The 25,149-nt window shown below is 40.4% G+C and overlaps 2 protein-coding genes across 2 annotated transcripts in view; one reads left to right on the plus strand and one right to left on the minus strand.

Moving 5' to 3' along the window:
* TESPA1 (thymocyte expressed, positive selection associated 1) overlaps positions 1–15,568 on the minus strand; it is a 154,343-nt gene extending 138,775 nt beyond the window's left edge. Inside the window, exon 1 of the mRNA XM_029204710.1 lies at positions 15,378–15,568. The gene's annotated coding sequence lies outside the window, so the exon portion shown is untranslated. The remainder of the gene's footprint in view (positions 1–15,377) is intronic.
* On the plus strand, positions 3,198–4,551 carry LOC114885192 (olfactory receptor 9K2-like). Its single transcript, XM_029204713.1, is given in 2 exon segments — positions 3,198–3,553; positions 3,555–4,551. Coding segments are annotated over 2 exon segments (939 nt in total). The 5' UTR covers positions 3,198–3,254; the 3' UTR covers positions 4,195–4,551.
* Positions 15,569–25,149: the final 9,581 nt, after the last annotated feature.

Raw genomic sequence — 25,149 nt, forward strand, 5'->3', positions numbered from 1 at the left:
AAAAATACCAACTATTGCCTTCAACCAGTTGCGCATGTAAAGACTTTATGAGCCACCATTATTTTCTTCCTTTTTACCTATTCTCCTTCCCTTACTATGTTACAACATGTATTTATGGCAGTTAGCTTAATGATTTAATTTATATCAAATACAAATTGGGATTTTCTTGACTGATATAAAACAGTTTAAAAATAATTTTGAAGTGTATATAATGACTGTTGAGAAATTAACTTAATACATGACATCTGGATAAACAGCGGCCATGGATCACGGGCCCAGCCGCTCCGCGGCATGTGGGATCTTCCCGGACCGGGGCACGAACACGTGCCCCCTGCATCGGCAGGCAGACTCTCAACCACTGCGCCACCAGGGAAGCCCCCTGGACAAACATCTTTGAATCAATTAAAGTTACAAAGTGAACCTATCTTTAGATATAGTTAATCATTATCTATCCTTTACTTAACCAATTAGGGAGCACTTATTGGGCTTTGCCCCACATCTTAGTCATGCTGCTGTACTCTTTATTATCAATTATTATTGACACAATGTATCTAAAGAATAAATATGGAGAGTTTTGAGTGAAAATGAAATGAACTTTACGGCTAGGAACAAAATTTCCCTGTAAGTTATGTTTCATAATATATTTCCTTTCATATCTATTTCTATTTGCCTACCAAAAACTTTGCTGAAATGATAAATTGAAATGCTCCTTTTCAGTGAAGAAATTAAGACTGAAAGATGGTTTTGGTCCCTCCCAAAGGATTCTCACAATAAGAAAACAGCTCTTGTATGTATTTTGACTCCTATTAGGCTTAGGCTCCTTTTTGTTCCCATTTTCTTTCTTTCTTTTCTTCTTTTCTTTTTAAAATCTGGAGTCTCTGTGTTCCTCATGGACCTTGGCTCTGGAGCCTAGCTATCTTAATAACTAATTTATGCTTCTTTCTTTCCCAGGAGGACTATCTCCCAGAAGGTGAGGGAAACCTCAATGCTGTAATTATTTGAAAAATGTGCATTGTTATGTCAAAACCAAAGCCATTATAAATAACCGCTGCTGGTATTTTGGCAGATTATCAGAGACTCCAGATGATTCAGGGCCTCTGCCTGGATATCTAAGACGATCTATTTTCCTTCCTAAAAGCGTTCAAGCACCCAAGAACGCAGGAGAGAGAATATCCTGCAGATTGATTCCTCAGGTTCACTTTGCATAACTACAGAATATAATTCCTGGAAATATTTCAGAGTTAGCCCAGCATCATTTGGAAAATTCACTTGTTTCTCTTTTTACAAAGAATGATAACATTTTCCAATATCAACTTCTAAAGGAAAGGAGAGTAGTTTATATAGAGCAATAAGGAAAATAAGTTTATTTTCTCTATGGGAAGAATATGAAACTGGGATAATGAACACACCTTTGGAAAGTTTTTTTGGGGGGAAGGGGTTCATTTGATCTTGACATAATGATTTTTCATTACTTGTAGTTGTAACATAGTCATTAATTAACTTTAGGTTTACTCTTTCTAGAATTAATAACAAGACAAAAACATCAGAATTCTGCTGCTTCCTTTTACAGAATATGACAAATTACCCAACAATATAAGGTAAGAGTAAAATTTCAAACGTGAGTTTTTGACAAATAATAAATCACAAACCGACTACTTGTCTATTGGCTACCCTGGGAAAAACTGTCCCTTTTCCAGGCATAAATGGCTTCAGTCATAAACTTATTAACATTGGAATGAGTTTGATAGGAGTAAATCTCAAAAATTCAAATGATCTGTTTCCTTGCCCCTAGGCAAGATTAAGGAAATATAAATAAAATATATGATTTTTCAAAAAAGATTTCACAGCTACTTTAGTTTCTTTTCACTGCCTAAATAGCTTATACTTCCTCAGACCCTAAGTATGATCTTTTTAAAATCTTGCTCCTTTATAAGTATTTGAATATTTAATTTTTGATGGAGTTGGTGCATAACAAAAATGTATCAAGAAGACATCATGCCATTTTCCTGGAAATCATCTATTTTAGGCAAAATATTACACTTCTCTCAGATTTCTTTATCAGAGGTGATAGATATCACACAGTGATTAAGAGCATGGATTCTGGAGCCAGGTTTCTTGGCTTCAAGTTCCAATTCTGACCCTAGTATGTGGCTCTCAATAAATATTATTTCTTGGTACCTCATTTTCCTTACTGTAAACTGGGGACTATAATAGTACTCAGCTCACATTATTGTTGTATGTTTTAAATGAGCTACTATGAAAGCATTTAGAAAAGTAGCCTATAAAAGGTGCCACATAATGTTTGCTATTATTATTGTTGTCTAAGCAGAGTCATGCATATAAAGCCCTGAGGGGAGAGAAAGAGGGACCAGGAGTTCAAACTCTTGCTTGTGCTGTCTAGTAAATGAACTAATGATGGCTGTGAAGGTTATGTCCAGGGTAAATAAGAATTCAATCAATGATTTCTTCATATGTATCTTTTGTTTAGTATCCATTTCTAAAGAAATTCTTCTGTCTAGTCAGTGTAAGGCTTTTTCTTTAAAAACTATGAGCTGTCAGCTGAGGAAATGCAGGGAAATTGTATTTATGAAAGGGGTTTGGAGGCTCATATGGAGAAATAGCATGCAAATGCTAATAATTTTTGTGCTTGGTTGTGCACAACTTTTTCTTTGTAAGCATATAACTTACATCGGAATCGAAAGTTTGCATTACCCACAAGAAGTAATTGCACCTTTTAAGTAGTCTTAAAATTCAGTCACTTTCTTTGTATCTGCTGGTACTTAAGCCCTCCAAGCTAAGTTTTCCTAAACTAGACTGACTACTGAAGCCCCTAATATCTCTAAACCCAGACACCAAAATTGCTTAAAAATGTCATTTATTGAAATATTTGTGCTCTCTCCCAATCACTGTTTCATGACATTAAATTTATTGCATAAATCACGAATTGGAAATATATACAGAAGTGACACTTGCAAATGTGAAGGGTATTTGGATGAAAATGCATGGCATTAGACTCAGAGGAAAAAGCTCTAGTTCCACCACTTGTATGAATTAGAACATAAAACTAACCTTTTGGTTCCTCATCCGTTGCAGTTGGCTTAAATTTAAGTCACTGCAATTTTTAAGGTTAAAATAAATAATGATTTTAGAATAGCTTTGTGAATACTAATACTGTAAGAGATTATTTGTAGCTAGGATGAAAGCCAAGAGTTCATTTGTTTATTCTGCCTTGTGCCTCTCAGCAGGTTTCTGGCATGGCTGACAGGGGAACAAGCAATCACTCAGAAGTGACTGACTTCATTCTTCTAGGCTTCAGGGTCTGCCCAGAGCTCCACATTCTCCTCTTCCTGCTATTTCTGCTTGTCTATGCCATGATCCTTCTAGGGAATGTCGGCATGATGGTCATTATTATGACCGATCCCCGGCTGAACACACCAATGTATTTCTTCCTGGGCGACCTCTCCTTCATTGATCTCTTCTGTTCATCTGTTATTGTACCCAAGGCGATGATCAACTTCTGGTCTGAGAGCAAGTCCATCTCCTTTGCAGGCTGTGACCCAGCTCTTTCTCTTTGCCCTCTTCATGGTGACTGAGGGATTTCTGCTGGCAGCCATGGCTTATGACCGCTTCATTGCCATCTGCAGCCCACTCCTCTACTCTGTCCAGATGTCAACACGTCTCTGTGCCCAGTTGGTGGCTGGTTCCTGTTTTTGTGGCTGCATCAGCTCAGTCCTTCAGACCAGCATGACATTTACTTTATCCTTTTGTGCTTCTCGGGCCATTGACCACTTCTACTGTGATACTCGCCCACTTGAGAGACTATCTTGTTCTGACCTCTTCATCCATAAAATGGTTTCTTCCTCCTTATCTGGCATCATTATCCTGCCTACCTTCACAGTTATTATTGTTTCTTATTTGTATATTGTGTCCACAGTTCTAAAGATACCCTCCACTGAGGGACGTAAGAAAGCCTTCTCCACCTGCAGCTCTCACCTGGGAGTCGTGAGTGTACTGTATGGTGCTGTATTTTTTATGTATCTCACTCCTGACGGATATCCTGAGCTGAGTAAAGTGGCCTCATTATGTTACACCCTAGTCACTCCCATGTTGAATCCTTTGATTTACTCTTTGAGAAACAAAGATGTCAAAGAGGCTCTAAACAAACTTTTGGAGAAGAAAAGTACTATTCTGTGATTATTCTTTCTCTTCCACTAATGATGCTGTGGCTGTTTATTTTGTACTCCTGGCCATCAATGAAATTTATTCTCTCGAGTATCATAAAAATATATTATTGAAAGCTTTTTAAGGTGATGTATCCTTCCCATATATTACTTTTTTTTTTCCATCTGAGACATTGTCAATCCTAAATGTCCTGGATATTGGAGATGTTCTGGACATTAGAGAAGCATTTTTCAAGGTGAATCTTCACACTGATCTCAAATAACATTTTATTTCACGGAATTGATTTCTATTTATTTTTATGGCATAGTGCTGAACACTATTTTTATATATTATTATAGCGTTTAAGCAATTATTTTGTCTGATGTTAGTCTCTGGAATTGCTCCTTTGCTTGCACATTTTGGTCATTGACAAGAGTGTTCAACTTATTTCTTAAAGTGAAATATTTCTCAATTTTATTACTAGTTTCTCTAGCATATTAAATGGTGTTGACCTGAAACAAAAAGACTGCCAAATATTTCTCTAGCAAAGGTGGGTTTATTTGGGATCAGCAGAGAACTGCAATTTGTGGTCTGTAATCGTGGTGAGCCACGCACAAGGCCCTGCACGTCAAGGGAAGGAAAACAGTTTTATAGAGGGAAGAGGAAGTTGGGAGGGCTATAGAGAACAGAATCCCTGGCTTTTCATTGGCTGAGTTTTTGCCAGGGAAGAAGAGGAATCTTCTTCTTGTGTAGCCCTTCCAAAGGAATAGATCAAAGGATGAAAAACGCAGCACTGTTTTAGAGAAAAAAAGCCCTGTTCCTGAAAGAATGGGTTGAAGATTAGCCACCTTAGGAGAAGCAGCCCCCATTCTGCAGGGAATAGGCTGAAGGCTAGTCAGTTTCAGTGGAACAGTCTGATCTCAAATCTTACCAAAGTGCCAAACGAGTACTAACCTAAAGAACAAAGCCTTAACCAGAAAGACAAAACCTTTAAACAGATCCCAAATAAAGCCTGGAGATCTTCAAATGCAAAGAGGGTGCCAGCTCAGATCCAGGAGAAAGCCACACCTTCAAACTCCAGGGTAGGTGAGAAAAACAGTAAACAACAATGGGCTCAAATGAGGGTACTGCACCTGTTTGCTCACCAGTCCCAGAACTGTCGGGAGTCTTCTCTGGTCCCTGTATGGGCCACCGAAATGTTCCCCTGAAACAAACAGACTACCAGGTATTTCTCCAGCAAACATGGGTTTACTGGGGAGCAGCAGAGAACCGCAATTCAGGGTCTGCAACCATGGCAAGACACATGTAAGTCCCTGAATGGCAAGGGAAAGAGAACTCTTTTAAAGAAGGAAAAAGAAAGATTAGGTGCTATTGTGAACAAAGGGTCCCTGGCTTTTCATTGGCTGGGTCCTTGACAGGAAGGAAGAGGAGTCTCTGTCCTTCCTGCTGGGCTCTGTTTTTGTTGTTGGGCGTGAGAGCTCCCCTCTCTCTGAGCTTCTAACTCTTATTTAACTGAGGTTTCTGTTGACTCATTTTTTTACAACCATTGTTGAATTTTCACTATTTTATATGTGTTCTATCAAGAAGAAGTAATAAGAAGAAACAAACAATAAATAATCTTCATTATAGGCATTAACTTGGGAAATTGTATATTGAGTGTGTCTGAGGCCCTGCTTGTTGCTGGATCCTAATATAAAGAACCAAAGTGGGGGACAGAGATATACAAACATTTTTGAGCAATCATTCCCTCCAATGGATCTTCATAATTTTTTCCTATATTAATTATTTAAGGAATATTTAATAAAAGTATAGAAGGCAGGCATTCATCAAAATAGACTGTGACCCAAAATTTACTCTGTCTCTGTATCTTCATTTATTCGATTAATTTTATTTACTCTCTGTGTAATATGTTCTGATCTTGTGGTAGGCTCAGGTATAAATAACCTTATTCTTTAGGGAATTTACAATTTAATGTGGGAATCAGATCCTTGGACAGACAATTAAAATCCGGAGATTTTATTTTATTGTTTATTGTATGCGAACAATAAACACAGAGGTTGCAAGGTGGGGTGCCTGAGAGTGGGTGCTGGTGACCAGGGAAAGTCTTCTTAGGGTTATATGGAAAATATATTTAAAGGACATAAGATTGGAGTCAGGGAAACTGCTGTATCCCTTTATGTTATAGATGGGGCTTGAAGTATGCCAATGTAAATTTTAAAAGGCTTATTTAAAAATGACAGGTGAAACACACAGAACATAATAAGTGATTAGAATGAGGAGAATGTACCAAAGGAGGTGTGTCTCATCTTTTTTAACTTGAATGATGTGTGTGGTGATGGTACAAACACATAAAAAGTAAAGGAGCTCTTAGCAAACTACAAGTAGAAGGGAATTTCCTTAACTTGAAAAGTAACATCTACCAAAAACCTAGAGCTAAGATCATATTTAACTGTGAGAAACCAGAAGCTTTCTTGCTAAGATTAGGAACAAGGCAAGGAAGTCCCCACTACAAAACCTTTGCAACATCCAGCTGTAAGTCTTAGCTAATGCAACAGACAAGGAAAGGAAAGTGTTATGGGCTGAATTATGTTTTCCAAAACTCGTATTTTGAAGCCCTAACCCCAGTACTGTAGTATATGACTATAGAGTTGAACCTTGAACAACACGGGTTTAAATTGTCCAGGTCCACTTACACACGAATTTTTTGGTTCAATAAATGTATTCGAAATTTGTTTGATATTTGCGACAAAAAACTTGCAGACGAACTATGTAGCCTAGAAATACTGAAAAAATTAAGAAAAAGTTAGGTATGTCATGAATACATAAAATGTATGCAGATACTACTCTATTTGATCATTTACTACCATAAAATATACACAAATCTATTATAAAAAGTTAAAATTTATCAAAACTGATGCACACACTTACAGACCATACTTGGCACCATTCTCAGTTGAGAGAAATATAAAGAACATAAAGATGCAGTATTAAATCATAACCACAGGAGACTGATTGTAGTACATACTGTACTACTGTAATAATTCTGTAGCCACCTCCTGTTGTTGTGTTGAGCTCAAATGCTGTGAGTATCCACTTAAAAACACCATGTGACACTAATCATCCCCGGGTGAGCAGTTAGTCTCTCCAGTAAACTGGGTACCACAATAAAAAAGTGACCTTTCCCAGTTCTCATGTATTTTTCATCATGTTTAGTGCAATACCTTGGATAACTTAAATAACACCATGGGACTCCTGCGAAATGCCACTAGTGATGCCAGAAGTGCTCCTAAGAAGCAGAGAATAGTCATGACGTTACAAGAAAAAGTTGAATTGCTTGGTATGTACTGAAGATTGAGGTCTGTAGCTATGACTGCCTGCCATTTTAAGATGAATGCATCCAGTGTAAGGACTATTATAAAAAAAGAAAAAGAAATTTGGGAAGCTGTTGCAGTAGCTATGCCAGCAGGCATGAAAACCTTGCACTTTTGTGAAATACTTTATCTCGTATTAAAAATGCAGCTTTTATTGGGTGTAGGATTGCGATAAGAAAGCCATATCTTATAGACTCTGATATGATTTCTCTCCCATTGCGGAGCACAGGCTCCGGACGTGCAGGCTCAGGGGCCATGGCTCACGGGCCCAGCCGCCCCGGGGCATGTGGGATCCTCGCGGACCGGGGCACAAACCCGTGTCCCCTGCATCGGCAGGCGGACTCTCAACCACTGCGCCACCAGGGAAGCCCAGGGTAGAGCTTTTACCCTATGAATGGGAGCTGGGTAGAGATCACCAGACATTTTAGCTACTCTCGCCTTGAATAGAGTTTCTTCAATATGGAGCTAGAGGGGATAAGAAATGTTTGCAGCTGCCACTCTCAAGGGGATATGGTAGTCTTTGTTTGGGATCTAGGGGCAGAGGGATCTCTATGTTCTTGCCTGCACCTGCCTGAGTACACTTTGTCCTATGCTGGGGTGAAAGAGGGCAGGGAGGGAGTGGGTCCTGGCTCAAATGTCATAGATTCTCGCTATTCTTCCTGAGATTTAGTAAATTTTATTGCATTAATATTTCTTGGCTTATCGTTTATTTCCAGATGTTTCCCTGGTAGTCTCTTCAAAAGTCAAACGTATATTTATTATAAGAACTAAGCATTTCAATCTTCAACATTACCAAAGATAAAGGAAAACAAGTCTAGGCAAATACATATGAACATTCATACCAGCTTTATTTACAATATCTAAAAACTGAACACACATCAACTGCCCATATATTTAAGAGTGCATAAACAAAATTTGGTATATGTGTACAATGGAAAAATGGAATACTACTCAGCAATAAAAAGAATGAGTTACTTATACGTGACAAAATAAATAAATCTCGGAATCATTTTACTCAGTGAAAGAAGTCTGAGAGAAAAGAGCACATAATGTGTGATTCCAATATATATCATTCAGATCATTGGTTATCTGGAAATGGCTTTGGAGGTGAGCATGGACTGGAAAGAGGCATAATAAATCTTTGAGAAATGAAGGAAATGTTCTGTATCTTGATGTGGTGGTGTTTTCATTGAAGCCAAAACTCACAGAATTGTGCACTTCGAATGCATACTGTTTATTTAACACCAATTATTCCTCAATAAAGTATTTTGGAAAAAATAATGAGCAGACCTTTTTTTAGATCCAAGGATTTGCATTTTAGAGCAATGACTCAGAAATATCTTTTTTTGAATGAAACTTTAATTTTCACCTAAAAAACGATAAGCTACACAGGAAATAGAAAATTTACAATTTACTTATTTATAATAATTATACATATTTATTATTTAGAATAATAAATAATAGTCAGTATTATTTATTATAGATATTTCTTATATAAAAATCTGAATGTTAAAAGTAGGCTAAAACTTTTTTTTTTTTTTTTTTTTGCGGTACGCTGGCCTCTCACCACTGTGGCCTCTCCCGTTGCGGAGCACAGGCTCCGGACGCGCAGGCCCAGCGTCCATGGCCCACGGGCCCAGCCGCTCCGCGGCATGTGGGATCTTCCCGGACCGGGGCACGAACCCACGTCCCCTGCCTCGGCAGGCGGACTCTCAACCACTGCGCCACCAGGGAAGCCCCTAAAACTTTTTAACATAATTGTTGTTGCTGTAGCAGCAGCTGAGTGAGGATTCAACACCATGAACACTATCATTTAAATTAAGAAAATCTCATTAGTTATGACACTACAATCAGCTATAATTATAAATGTAATGTCATGTCACAAGATGAGTTTAAAGAAGTAATAATATTATAGACCAGTGTGATCTTTAAGTTAGGCAGGCATATTATACTAGCACTCCTTTGGGTGTAAAATACAGAATCTTTCATGCAGCACTCCTATAATGGAACAAACCTTCAATGAAAGTGGTTTGTAATTGTTTTTAGTTCCAGTTCACCTAAATCCCAGGTATAGGGTCTTTGCCCACTGGACATTAGTAATCTTACATTAAACTGAGAAACCAGAGTCACTGCAAAGTCAGGACAGCTGACTGTCGAGCACATAGGCAAAACCAGAATTTGAAAGCTCAGTCTGAATCTTGAGCTTATTTTCTTAACTCTTAATGATTAACTATTATTATTTATATTTTCCTCCTCATTTTGTGAGGCAGCATTTCCCCAATGAGAGATGCTCATACATTAGAAGTCATCATTGACTTCCACCCATTTCTCATTTTATCAACCATCAATCAATATTCAGCTTAGATTACCTGTAGTTTTAAAGCTAGTCCCTCTCTTCACTGTCTCGTGTAAGACTGCCATCATTAAAGCCACTGTAACCTCTTACTTGGACAGTCACACACTTTCCATGATTATCTACTTTTTCCATGAATATTTATCTACCACAAATTACCAATGTGATTTTCATTAAATTCCAATTTGAACACAATATATCCTTTAAAAAAAATCCCCAGTGGTTCTCCACTTCCAACACAATAAAGGACATCTTCCTTTTCTTGTTATATAGGTCTGCACAATTTCCATGAATTTCCTTATCTCTCACTCCTTCTCTTGTGTATTAAAAATCAGGTATTAAACTTCAGGAAGTTTAACATGCAGTTATTTAATTTCCTTTGCACAGAAACTTTTCTATTTCACCTTGCTCAATTCCACTTATGTTTTAAAATGTACTTACAAAGTTTACCCTGATCATTTAGATCAGTCATCTTTAGCGGCTGCACTCTCTTTGTATTTTCTACACATGCCTTTATTCATTGGGTTTACCATATGAATGCTAGCTCTCTATTCAGCTATTTTCCCCTCAATTATTATGAGCTCAAGTACAGAAATTATTTCTACCTAGGAATTTTTATAGGGCAAAGAGGACATCAAAATTCAGTAAATATGTGCTTCCCTGGTGGCGCAGTGGTTGAGAGTCCGCCTCCCAATGGAGGGGACACGGGTTCGTGCCCCGGTCCAGGAGGATCCCACATGCCGCGGAGCGGCTGGGCCCGTGAGCCATGGCCGCTGAGCCTGCGCGTCCGGAGCCTGTGCTCCGCAACGGGAGAGGCCACAGCAGTGAGAGGCCCGCGTACCGCAAAAAAAAAACATAGTACCGTTGACTGTGATCCAAGGATCTGATACACAGAAGCAAAACTAGGTCACTACTTTCTTATCCATCAAAACAGCTTCTCTAGGAAGTTGGAGGTTCAACAAGACTTCAGAGAAAAACCCACATGTTTCCATGACTTCCTAACCAGTAAAAAAGTCAAAATGAACTTTTGAACATTGATCCCGAATACACTGTGCCCTTCCAAATTTTAACTCTGTATGGATCTAATTGGTATAGTAAAATCTGCATCAAGAACCTTAGTAGCAGGAGACATTTTAACTTTTTAACATCTCCATCTAAAAAGCACCTGGAGAGGAGCTTTGGTATCTAATGCAATATACTTTTTCTCATTCCCTAAACTTCTCACAATACCATTAGCAATAACAACATGCTAATGATTATAAATACACAAGAAACACTTACTGGCATTCACAATAAGTTGGACGAACCCTCAACAAATTCAAAGACCGAAATCATTCAGTATATGTTCTTTGATCATGGTCAACTTAATATAGAAATGAATAACAAATAGATAACTAGAAAGCATGGACATTAAAAATAAACACTGCCTAATAGTCCATGGATAAAAAGGAAATCAAACTATCTTTTTATTTAGTATAAACTAAACTATAATAATGATATATCTAAACATCTGGAGTGCAGAAAAAGAAGTACTTAGTGCGATAAATAAAGCCCTATAAGTAACTATTATAAAGGAGAAGGCAGGAACATAAATAGACTAATTGTCTATCTTAATTACGTGAAAGAGAAAACAGCCAGTCCAAAGAAAGTAAAATAAAATAAAAGAAGGTAAATAATATAGGTAAAAATTAGTTATATAGAAATATATAGATAATATAGGATATTTACATGGCTTAATATTGAGTTTTTGAACGATTAGTAAGATGTATAAAACCCTAGCCAACTTAACAAAGGAAATACAGCAACACTGAATCACAAGTATCAGGAATTAAAAAAAAAAGGCCGTAGTAAATAATATTTTTTAACCAGAAATGATGATTTTTTAAATAAAGGTATTTTAAATAGGATGAAATGACATATAAATGATAAATATGAATTTTAAAATGTCAATTAATTTGCTGATATAAACTTCTGTATATAAAATAGATAAACAACAGGGTCCTATTGTAACATACAGGGAACTATATTCAATATTCTTTATTACAGGACAGTGGAAAGGGGAGAAATTGTTGAAAATACTTTTGTTTGAAAAGCGCATCAGTTCAAAGTGATATACCTGACTTTCTGGTGTTTGGGGTTGGCCTGCCTCAGTTTGCCTCACTGGATTAGAGCAAAGAGCATCCTAATCCAGACTTTAGGCAGCACAGCCCAGACCTCTATCAAAAAAAGCACTGGGGGGCTTCCCTGGTGGCGTAGTGGTTGAGAGTCCGCCTGCCGATGCAGGGGACACAGGTTTGTGCCCTGGTCCGGGAAGACCCCACAGGCCGCGGAGCGGCTAGGCCCGTGAGCCATGGCCGCTGAGCCTGCGTGTCCGGAGCCTGCGCTCCGCAACGGGAGAGGCTGCGGAAAAAAAAAAAAAAGCACTGGGAGAAAGGTCCATTTGCATCCGCATTCACAGGTCCACCAGGCCCAGCCCCTGCGAGGGACTGCCTGGAATACAGATGGGCCACCTCCCGCCACAGCCACTTAGGGCTTTTAGGGCACCTCAAGAGAGGACTACAGGGTCACTGTTCCCCGGACCACAAGCAGGTGCAGCTAGACAATGGCTTGGTTGCAAACCGAAGCAAGTTGTCTGTCTAAACTGCAAACCCAGTTTCAAAGAGAACACTGCTGTCTGTTTGGCAAACCCCCAAGAGGTCCTTATCTTTCTTTGTGAGGAGCCTTGGAAGGAATATGGATGACAGATTCTGACAACTGTTGAGGCCGACTGTGTGCAGATCCTGACCTCCCTAGACCTTGCATGGATAAAGGGGGCACTATGGGGTTTGCCCCACTTTACAGAAGAACAGAGAGAGGCTCAGGGAAGTGAAGTAACTTGCCCAAGAGGAGAGGAAGAATAGAGATTTGAACACAAGACAGCCTGACCCCTCTGGGTAATGGGGTTATCAACCATCTTGCTCAGTGGTCACCAATAATGAAGTGACACTTCCCAGGATGGGAGAAGGAGGGCAAACCTCAGTCAGGAATCAAGAAATGGGGAGTGACCAGTGTCTGCTGATTAATATTATCCGCCAGAATGACAGCGAGCCAGAGATGCAAGCCAGCCCATGGCCTGAGCAGTAGAGGACCCCTGGGAGCCGCCCCCAGGCAGCTGGAACTGAGACATTTCAATCTCAGTTTTGTTCCAGGAAACGCTCAGGGCCTCTCTGAGTCTCCACGTGTTTGGCTGTAAAACAGAAATACTACTGCCTTCCAGGGTTCCTGTGAGGATGAGCTGAGAGCAAGCACGTAAGCCACCAGCCTGGTATTTGACGCCAGCTGTGCCAGCACCCAGACAGAGGCTTGTCAGCTTTCTCATCTCCAGCTTGCTCTCCACTCACCTTAAAACTACAGGTCCAAGTACAGAAAAGTGGTTTCTAAGAGAAGGGCCTCTCCTTGTTTCCAGGCATCCTACTCATATTGTCGGGAAAACATCTCAAGGTCACACAGGACTTTAAGAAACAAAACTAAATGACAGCAGTCCCACCTGTAACTGAAATTTGTGGTAATAATGCTGAATTTTTATTTCACCCCAAAGCTGTGCCACCACAAAATCTGCGGCAGCCTTGTTCCGAGCGTGCATGGGACTTGGGGGAGCACGTATTCTGCAGGAAACCCCAGAGCTCCACCCCGCCCACGGCCTAGTGGGGTGGGAAACCTCAAGTGCAGCCCAGTCCTCGACTCCTGTACCATTGACCGTGGCAGCAAAACCCTGAGCCAGACAGGGTCTGCGTCTCCTTGTCCAAAACATGACAGAACTTCTCTGCAAATATGCTCTGACACTCCGGCACTTCAGTGGCCTGCAGAGAATCACTCTCGCCAAGTGTTATCGATGACACAGCTGAAAACCAGAAAGAGTTCCTTCCCTAGCCACAGGACTACTGCAATCCCTTGCTTCATACTGTACTTGGGGAAACCGAGGCCCAGAAATCTAAGCCTCACAAGTTCCCCCAGAAGGTGAGGCCAGAGAGGCTGGGGCAGGGACTCCTCACTCCCCAGACCATGCAACCCTAACAAATTAAACCACTTCACTTTGAGCTACTCCCACTGGCCTTAATGAGCCCACGCTGGGAGGCTGGGGTGTACACAGAGTTATAAAGAGAAACCCAAGTTGGAGCCTCAGATTGCTAATCAGTAGCAAAATATTCCACGGACCCTAGTCCTGCCCTGAACTCAGACTGAGAAGGTAAAGGAAGAACTGCCGGGCTAGCACCCGACCTTCCCAGGCACAGACCCCCGCCCCCACGGCAAGGCACCTGCACAGGCCACTTGGCCATCGAACCAAACAGAGAGGGTCCGGTCCCCACCCCATCCCCAGGCTGTCTCTCTGGGGAAGAACAGTCATTTAAGATGACGAGATACATTTTCTCTGAACTAGGAAAGCCTTCAAAGAGAACCAGAAAGGGCTGTTTCATCTCCACCTTCAGGCACATACCCAGGCAGCAGCAATTACCACCAGAAGCAGGAGCCAATCCACCAAAAATGTGGAAGGACACGGAGGCAGGAGAGGAGCGAGGCAACAGGGAGGAGTTACTGATCAGAGGGCTGGCAAATGGGGCCCGGCTGCTCCGCCCCTACAGAGCCCTCTGCCCTGGGTCGGACAGTCACACGGGTGTGGGAGACGGGCGCCATGCTTTCCTGAGGCCAAAGGTCCTCCCGCACACAGCCTGGGGCGCCCACAACCATGGCGCTTCCCGTAACGTAACCAGCAGTTTACAAATCCCTTCAGAGGCTTTTATCCACCTCAAATCCAGGTGGTAGGGATCATCGTCTCCATTCTACAGAGAAGGAAACTGAGGCACACGGAGTCGAAAAGCCAGGATCCATTCCAAGCACATACTCCTCGTCAAAGTCTTACAGCCTCGGCTGAGAAAGGTCCCCGGACCCTGAGAAGGGCAGGATTAAGAGCCAACCAGGAAGGCTCTTAGCCCTGGTCCTCTGGCCCAGCTGCCTGTGCCCCTTCCCAGCGGGCAGGCAGCACGGAGAAGCCCGGGAAGAATTCCAGCCCCAGCACACACGTGAACGCTGCTCACGTTTGGGGCTGCCTGTTGTCCCAAATAAGAGGGGAAATTTCACTTTTGCGCAAAAGGCCTTTTGGGGTTTGGTTTTGTTTGTTTGTTTTTCCACGAAAAACCTCCCGCTCCCGGACAAGGGTTTCCAGGCTGGGATGCGGCGCCTCCAGCCAGCCCCACAGTTCCAGCCTCTAATACTCATAACTCCGCCGGAGAGAAACTTTGCTGGGGTCTGGCGGGTCCCGGGCCCACTGCTGATTCCACGCCTCCATCTTTTAACCAGAAAATCACCAACCACCCAAAGCCCCACTGCAGGTGGGCTTGGGATCTCCCTGCCCAGAGCCGGACGCCAGCTGGAGGAGGGCTCTAGAGTGGCGGCCACCTGTGGGGGAAGGGGTTGTGCGCCCGAGACCCGCGCTGCCCGGCCGGTGCCTTCCTTACCGTACAGGCCATTGGGGATGCTTCGCTGGTGAGATGGCGCCAACAGGTCGTCCAGGGACACGCAAGTGGCGACGGCCTTGTTTGCGGGCCCTCTGCGGTCCGGGGGGCAGCAGCGGGGCCGGGAAGTGCTGGTGGGCGTCTGGGCTGTTGCAGTCGCCCATGTCTCCCACCGCGTCGCCCGCCATTGGCCTGCTCAAGCCGGCCTGGCTATCGATGGAGCTGCAGGAGCCGCCGCCCGCGCCCCGCGCTCCCGGTCCAGTAGCAGCAGCTGCTCGGTGAGCTCCAGGTTCCCGCGCAGCAGGGCGTCCGGGTGCGCCTCGCGTCCGCGCAGCTTCCGCGGTCGCGGGCCACCTCGGGCCACACGGCGCCGGCTGCGCGGCGCCCCAAGGACTGCCACAGGGCGCGGGCCTGCGCTCCTTCTGCCGGTCGTCATCCAGGAAGCAGCAGGCTCGCGCAGCCGCCGGTTCACGTCGAGCGTCAGGCCGCCGCGCTCCAGCACGAGGCCCACCTTCTCGGGCGCCGGGCGCCAGCTCCTCCTCGTTCCAGGCGGTGTCGCAAGAGCTGAGCCAGGTGCCGGACCAGGAGCTCTTCTAGTTTTCCAAAGGTCGGGTGAGTTTACTAATTAATAATTTTCTCTCTTATTTTTCTTTTTGCATTATGATAGAAAACACATTACTGGTCAGAGAGACATTTAGGTCCCTTGCAGAGGGAATGGCCACTACTCCGGTTTTCCTCCACAGGAGAGAATTTCTCTCAGGACCCATCACGGGTATGCTTGCTTGTTGGTCTAGTCAATAAAAAAGTACAGAGAACTAAAGAGAGAGAGAGAGAGAGAAGCTACATATTTTTCCCTGGTACTTGTTCATTTTAACAATTTTAACTCATGATCTAAACAGTGAAGAAATGCAATCCACGTTGCAAAATTACTTCCTGTTAAATATTTGCTTCTTTTCATACTTTTGTTTATTCATGAATTACTTGATTTCATAGTTGGTAGAGGGTTTACTCTACTGGAAGGAGTACAAGGAATCATATCCAGTCATGAGACTGTCTCATATTTTCCAAACTCTTTACTTTTAGATGGTTTTAGTTACATTTCTGTCTTTTAAAAGAAAAATGTTTCTGTTGAAACCAGAAATGTGTTTATGTAACAAATGAAGTGGCTTTGAGTTTCATTTCTGGAGAATTGTCATTTTAATTTCGTGCTACTGTGTTACTGTGGTTTTTCATGGTGTTTGATGAGTTGTTTCTCTGCTGGTACATTTGAAGTAGTGAACACCTTTCTTCTTTAGGAAAAGCTGCTTTAAAAAAAAAAGATTATAATGATTCAACAGGTTAGTAATTAGCGGTCTTTCTCTTGTTTTCAGTAGGTGGTACTATAACACCAGTTTTCGGTCCCTCTTACCTGAGCTGCCTCTGGTTATATTAGAGATTTGACACTTTCCACCCTCCACTACCTCCGCCAGAGGTAGTTGCCCAGTGCCCTCATTGTTGCTGCTTGTGCATCCAGGGTCACTGGTGCCTTGCTGCTGCTGTGGCGAATGTCACCACCTGGGGTTCTGGGATGGCTGGCATCTCTGCTACCTTCGGGGTCTCCTGGGATGCAGGCTCCACCACCCCAGGGGGAAGGCAAAAGTTTCGGGGAAGCTGTGGTCACGGGTTCCTGTGCTGCGTCTGGAGTTGCTGAGTTCACAGGTGCTGCTGCTGTGGGCAAGGGGCCAGAGTCACGAGTGCCTCTCCAGCTAAAGAAATGGGGTGGCGGGCTCTGCTGTTGCATGATTTCTTGTGGCTGTGGTCGCTATTGCATCATGCAGGCCTGAGTCATGCGTGCCACCTTCCCTGCAGCCACCGGCTTCTCTGGGACTACAAGCTTAGCTGGGGGTCTGGGACCACAGGTGCCAACTCTGCTTATCCCCTGGCTCTGCCTCCTCTGTTTCCCGCCTTCCCGCCCACCCCCGCTTTAGATGTGCAGATGTGTGGCATTCTCTGGTGTCCTGGTGTGTTGGGCAGAGGTACCTTTGTTGAATTATGGATGTTTTACTGGTTGTAGATTGAAGGGGAGAAACAAAGAGAACGTCTCACATCACTATGGTGCTGACTTAAAATTTTTTATATGGTGTATCTTATTAAAACTTTGATTTTTAACTTTTTTATGTAGCATTTTATAGCTGTGACTTTTCAAAGCTTCAGCTTTTCCCCCCACTCCCACATATATAGTAGACACCATATTTTGAAACGGGAGGGATTTATCTCATTTACATTGACTGTAAAGATCTGTTATTGTTCTTTACTTTTGCCATTTTAATATCTTTGTTCTATGTTCCTTTTTGTTTTTGTATTTTTCTTTTAAATAAATAATTACCCATTCACTTTCACCTTTGAGAAATATAAGCTTAAATTATATGCATCACTTATGTTTATATATAGGAATTTACTCTCTGTTTATGTTTGTTTACCCTCTCTTATTTAAAATTGAATTTTCTTCAATATTTGATCTATATATTATACATTTAGAACTACAGAAGACTGCATTAGAATTTTTCTTCAACCACCAAACATAATTTAGAAAACTCAAAAGTCTATTATATTTACCCACAATGTAGTAGATCATCTACAATATATTATATATTATTCTTTGAATTTCAGTTTTTCTATGAAATCTCTTATAGCTGAGATTTTTATAAATCAGATTTCCTTTTCTTTGTCACAAATGTAATTCTCTTAAAATAAAGGTAGTATATCTCATTTACATTCATTGTTAAATCTATTTTACTTCACTTTTGTCATTTTTTATATTTTCTTAGTCTATGTATGTTCCTTTTTTGTACATTGTTTTAGAGAAAATAATACTTCTGCTGTTTCCATCTTTGAGAAGTATAAGCCTATATTACATCACTTGTGTCTATAATTAGCAAATGTATCACATTTTTACCTTTCGACTTTTAAGATTCAACAAATTATTAAAACTCATCTTTTACTTTTAGAAAAAGTATTGTTCTCCGAGCCTTGTAAAATTACACATATCTGTCAGCTGTTCTTATATGTAAACAAATGATTTGGAATGTAACAGATCTTTTTCCAGAAAATATTATTGTATCATTTAACAGATGAGAAATAGAGGTCATTATAATTTTATAGATATTTAACTTATATACTTTACATGCCCATATATAGAAATATTTAATTTTTATTTTTTTTATTTTTTAATTTTTTTGCGGTACGCGGGCTTCTCACTGTTGTGGCCTCTCCCGTTGCGGAGCACAGGCTCCGGACACGCAGGCTCAGCTGCCATGGTTCACGGGCCTAGCCACTCCGCTGCATGTGGGATCTTCCCAGACCGGGGCACGAACCCGTGTCCCCTGCATCGGCAGGCAGACTCCCAACCACTGCGCCACCAGGGAAGCCCAAGGGTTTTTTTTGTTTGATATTGTGGTAGTGCTTTCAACATCTTTCTTAATATTTAACTTTCAACAGTTTAGTTATCATGTGTCTAAGATTGAATTTATTTGTGTTTATCCTGTTTCAGGTTTTTTAGCTTCATTTAATTTATGAATTTGAATTATGAATTCATAAATTAATATATATTTCTTTCTAATTTAGAAGAATTTTGCCATTATTTCTTCAAATACTTTTCTGCCTTTTTCTATCTGTACTCTTTTTCTGAGACTGTCATCATGTAAATTAAAAAGAGTAAAACCTCTTTTTATAATTGTCTGATAATATCTACTAACATAATCTCATATGCATCCTATGACCAAGAATTCCACTCCTCATTAAGTCAGAGGAAATGTATATATATATATATATATATATATATATATATATATATATGTATGTATATTCACAAAATATATGTACAAAATATTAATAGCAGGAATATTTGTAAATGCCACCTAAATGTCCATCAAGAGTAGAATGGATAATTAACTGTGGTACATGCATGTAACGAAATATAGCATCAATGAAAATAAATTAATGTTTTTTATTTTTTTATGAGATGGTCAGTCAGTTGTGGTCACAAAAAGAGACAGAGGAGAGGCTCAGGAACAAACAAAGTTTATTGTATTCACAGGCCCAAGAAACAGGAGGCGCAGCACACCACACAGGGCCACATGGGAAAGCTATCAGAGTGGTCAGGAGGCAGAAGATAGGAGCAGTGGGAGAGCACTGGGCCAGAGACTTTATTGGGGTCTCTGTGGGAAGGCAAGGTAAGGCAGGGTGAACTGTTTACAACTGACTAGTTTGAATAATTTCAGTGGGTTTTGGGTAATAGGGGCTGTACCTAGTTGCCCGGCCCTGGGATGATTAAGGTAGAGGAATATTATCTCCAGGGTATTCAAGCATGGCTTTGAGTTGGTTTGTTTAACCAAGGAAGTGAAAGATCTGTTCATGGAAAACTGTAAGACACTGATGAAAGAAATTTAAGAAGACAAATACTGGAAAGATATCCTGTTTTCATGGACTGGAGGAATTAATATTGTTCAAATGTTCATAATATCTAAAACCATCTATAGATCCAGTGTGATCTCTATCAAAATTCCAGTAGCATTTTTTACAAAAATAGAAAAACACAATCTTAAAATTGATATAGAACCACAAAAAACCCTGCAGAGCCAAACCAATCTTGAGAAAAAAGAGCAAAGCTGGAGGCATCACACTTTCTTTTTTATTTTTTTGACAAAGAATCATAAGCAGTTTATTAAATAAAATAGGGAATGCTCACAAAAATATCTAAACATCAGTACTTGCAGATTGACAAACAAATGTAGCATACTGTCAATCCCCTACACTTTTCGTATAAAACCCAAATCAAAATCAGAGTTTTATGTATTTGGCATCACACTTTGTGATTTCAAACTATACTAAAAAGCTAGAGTAGTCAGAACAGTAGTGTACTGGCAAAAAGGCAGATTCACAGACCAGTTGAATAGAATTGAGAACCCAGAAGTAAATCCATGCATATCTGGTCGACTAATATTTGAGAAGTCAACTAATGTTTGACAAGGGAGTCAAGAATACTCAATAGGGAAAGGAGAGCCTTTTCAATAAATGGTGCTGGGAAAACTGGATATGCACATGCAAAAGAAAAAACTTGATCCTTATTTTACACCACTCACAAAAATTAACTTTAAATGTATTAAAGACTCAAATGTAAGACTTGAAACCCTAAAACTCCTAGAAGAAAATATAGGGATAAAGCTCCTTGACATTGGTCTTGGCAGTGACTTGTTGGATATGACACCTAAAGCACAAGCAAGAAAAGCAAAAAAAAAAAAAACAAAAGCAAAATGGAACTATATAAAACTACAAAGCTTCTGCATAACAAAAGAAACAATCGACAGAATAAAGAGGCAACCTACAGAATTTCAAAATATTTCCAAACCACATATCTGATAAGTGGTTAATATCTAACATATGTAAGGAACCCATACAACTCAAAAGCAGAAACACAAATAATCTAATTTTAAAATGGGCAAAAGACCTGAATAGATATTTTATAAAGAAGACATGCACGTGGTCAACAGATACATGAAAAGATCCTAAGCATCACTAATCATCAGAGAAATGCAAATCAAAACCGGTTTGAGATATCACTTCACCCCCTTTAGGCTGGCTACTATCAAAAAAACAAGAAATAAAAAGTGTTGGTGAGGATATGGAGAAAAGGGAACACTAGTGCATTGTTGGTGGTAGTGTAAATTGTTAAACCACTGTGGAAAACACTTTGATGGTTCCTCAGAAAATTAAAAATAGAGCTACCATATGATCAATCAATTCCACTTCTGGGTATATATTTGAAGGAAATAGAATCACTGTCTTGAAGATATATACATATATATTTGCACCAATTTCCTGCATGCACCAGTGATGTCCTTTATAGCAGGGTCCCCAACCCCCAGGCCACGGACTGGCCTGTTAGGAACCAGACCACACAGCAGGAGGTGAGCAGCGGGCACGAGCGAAGCTTCATCTGTATTTACCAACACTCGCGTTACCGTCTGAGCTCCACCTCCTGTCAGATCAGTGGTGGCATTAGATTCTCATAGGAACGCGAGCCCTACTGTGAACTGCACATGTGAGGAATCTAGGTTGTGTGCTCCTTATAAGAACCTAATGCCTGATGATCTGAGGCAGAGCTGAGGCGGTGATGCTAGCGCTAGGGAGTGGCTGCAAATACAGATTATCATTAACAGAGAGGTTTGACTGCACAGAGACCATAATAAATCAATTGCTTGCAGACTCATATCAAAACAAGTGACAGGGGCTTCCCTGGTGGCGCAGTGGTTGAGTCCGCCTGCCGATGCAGGGGATACGGGTTCGTGCCCCGGTCCGGGAAAATCCCACATGCCGCGGAGCGGCTGGGCCCGTGAGCCATGGCCGCTGAGCCTGTGCATCCGGAGCCTGTGCTCTGCAACGGGAGAGGTCACAACAGTGAGAGGCTCGCATACCGCAAAAAAAAAAAAAAACAAAAACAAGTGACAATTAAGCTGCCTCTGGTGACAGGCTTTAAGTCAGAATCCGACACTTATCTTAGTGTGTGTGTGGACCGCCCATTATTTTATTTACCACTTCCGTCCGTGCCTCTTTCCCGCACTGTGCACTTGTCTCAGTCACAGTTTAGGTAAGCCCCCAAGCTAACCCTAGCCAAAATGAGTAAAAAACAAATGTCTCTGGAGAGCTTCTTTGAAAAGTGGGAAAGACCCAGTGATGAGACAGTGGAAGACTCTAAGACTGCCAACAAAAAGAAAGCTGCATTTAAAAGAAAATACCAAGAGTCCTACTTAAATTACGGGTTCAGTGCAACAGGTGATTCACATTCTCCAAGCCAGCTTTGTATAATATGTGGCGACCGGCTATCCAGTGAAGGCATGAAACCTTCAGAACTGCTCACCTATCTCAGCTTTCAAAAGAGTTTGAGCATTACTTCCCAACCACAAAAGACCCCCAAACTGGGAAGGAATGGATCCGCAATCCATTTGTGAAACCCAGGTAAATCGACTTTGTACTAGAAGAGGATCAACTGCTTGAGATCGCAAATGATGGTGGCCTTAAAAGTATGTTTGAGGCAACTTCAATCTTCATACATTCTGGATTAAGGTCAAGGAAGAATATCCTGAGATTGCCTCAAAAGCACTGAAAAGCCTGCTTCTATTTCCAACATCCTATCTTTGTGAAGCAGGATTTTCTGCAGTGACAGCAACCAAAACGAGATTACGGAGCAGACTGGATATAAGCAACATACTTCGGGTGTCACTGTCTCCCATCATCCCCAGATGGAACCATCTAGTTGCAGGAAAACAAGCTCAGGGCTCCCACTGATTCTGCATTATGGTGAGTTGTGTAATTATTTCATTATATATTACAATGTAATAATAAGAGAAATAAAGTGCACAATAAATGTAATGCACTGGAATCATCCCGAAACCATCCCCCCACCCGTCCATGGAAAAATTGTCTTCCACGAAACCGGTCCCTGGTGCCAAAAAGGTTGGGGACTGTTGCTCCTTCTGGAGTTTATAGTTAAAAGAAATTTACATCTCTAATGCAGCAAACCCTGGAGACCAATCAAAACCTCACATAGCACTCTTCTGTTGTTGCCATTAATCACCTTGGTCCTTAGAGAATATTTATATAAATATTTTTAGTTAAAGATGAAGTCACCCCCAGGGTAGCATGTTTGGGACCAGTCGACTCTGATGATTTCCAAATAGTGTGATTCCCAGTGGATGTCTAAAATAACACTGCATTTTCACAGTTAAGTGTGCCAGTTAGAGAAATACCTAAGAGAGTTAGAATCATGCCTTTGAGGTTAATGAGAAAATGGGACTCCACAGGTCTCAAAGTACAGTTGGGGTGTAGGGTAGCTAATTTCTCAAACTTCCTCTAACAATTTGATCTGTTTTACCATAATTAGCTATATACCAGGGCAACCAGATGATTCCCACTGGGGGAATGAGACTTTTGCATCCTGCTATGAGTTATCTTAAATAAAGCCCATGGAAAATAACTCACAATGTTAATCTGTCTCATTGGGCCCTATTAAAAAGTAAATTTAGTCAAAGAACAAAATGAGAAAGAACTTTAAGAAATCTCTGAATAGGTGATTACAGGGCAAGATAAAGTTGAAATAGTTTTAAGTAGTACATTACATGTTTAAAAATATAGGGTCAGAGACAAGTGTTTACTTAAGTTTTCATACTTGTCATACACACACAGACACGCACACACACATACTCGCAAGAATCTCTTGGGTGAACGTCAGCATTATTGGAGTAGTTTCCAAAGAGTCCACATGTTAAAAGTAATTTTAGTACATATTCAAACACTATTATTTTCTGACTCCTTTCACAGGGAATTATATCTGCCCTTGACCACATCATTTTTTTTAAAAATCTATTTGAAAGTGATTTGTAGCTTCCTGTTTAAATTCATTTTACATTTCTTAACGTCTAGAAGTTAAAAATTTATTTACAGTTATTTTTCCTCAAGGGGAAATAGCTATCTTATATTATTCATCAGGTTTAATAATCTAGAATAAATTGGGAAAAAATAAAAACTCTTTTTCTAAAACTGTTTTCTTTATATATGGGCAAATTTGAATCACTGTTTCTCTTCTAACACATGTAAAGTAACATTTTACCCAATTTCTTGGCATTTTAAATATATATATTCACATATGTATTTTTTAAATCATTTTGAATAGTAAGATGCAATTAAACCATTTCTCTTGAGATGCTATTATTGGGAGAATGAATGAAGATATTTCCATTAGTCAATCAGATAAACACATTACAATCTTTACTTCACTCAGTTAATATACTCATTATTTGTATTCCCTTCAAGGTCACATATACAGATTATAGATTTTATATATATTATCTCAGAGCTATTGTTTGATTGATTAGATTGAGCAGTTGCTTTGAACCACATTAGAAACTATTGTCATATGATACTCTAGCAATATTCTCAGCTACCAGAGCAGCCACACAAGAGAATAATAAATTAATTTCACCACTCATGATTTAGGATTTGATATCAACTAAATATCAAAATCATATCACAAGCAACCTGTAATAACAATTACGTATACACAGGATTTGAGGAATGGCTACCAAAAAAATCCTTGTCCAAATCTTCTCAAAGACATCTATTATACTCAGCCATCTTTAAAGAGTTTTCTCCCTGTCACCCACCAAGAGTTCAAAATAACTCTGGGAAGATAATTATGGGGAGGAATTCTCTATGATGATTAAAATTAGTAAATATGAAAGAAGAGAGTGAAATGGTGAAAATGATGAATCTAATCTACATAAAACAATGCATAGGGTCTTTCTACTTATATTTTCAGAATAATTGAAAAGGAAAACAAGGCACTATGTTAGCTGTTCATCAAGAATAAAACATTTTATACCTTCTGATTGAGACTAATTTCAGACACTAAATAATTAAGCTATAATTCAAAGGTTTCTTTTACATTTCCCAGAACCTCATATCATTTAGAGGTGGAAGATTTATTATTTTTTACAAAAAGAGGTAATGTTTAAATTTTAAAGCTTTTCCTTAAAGTAGAAAAATATTCTTGTTATCATTTTTAGTGAAATAAGAGAATTTCAGTTTTGATTATAGGTTATCAGATGATTATGGGACAGAAATTAATTAATGATATATTTAATTATAGTTGTTTATCTTATAGCATTCATGCATATAAATAATCCCCCCAAAGATTGGAAACCATATTCTACCTAAAGATAGAGGGTGGGATCAGGAAGGA

The sequence above is a fragment of the Monodon monoceros genome, unplaced genomic scaffold, assembly GCF_005190385.1.
Source record: "Monodon monoceros isolate NGI ecotype Baffin Bay Population unplaced genomic scaffold, NGI_Narwhal_1 Super_Scaffold_6, whole genome shotgun sequence".
Taxonomy (NCBI): domain Eukaryota; kingdom Metazoa; phylum Chordata; class Mammalia; order Artiodactyla; family Monodontidae; genus Monodon; species Monodon monoceros.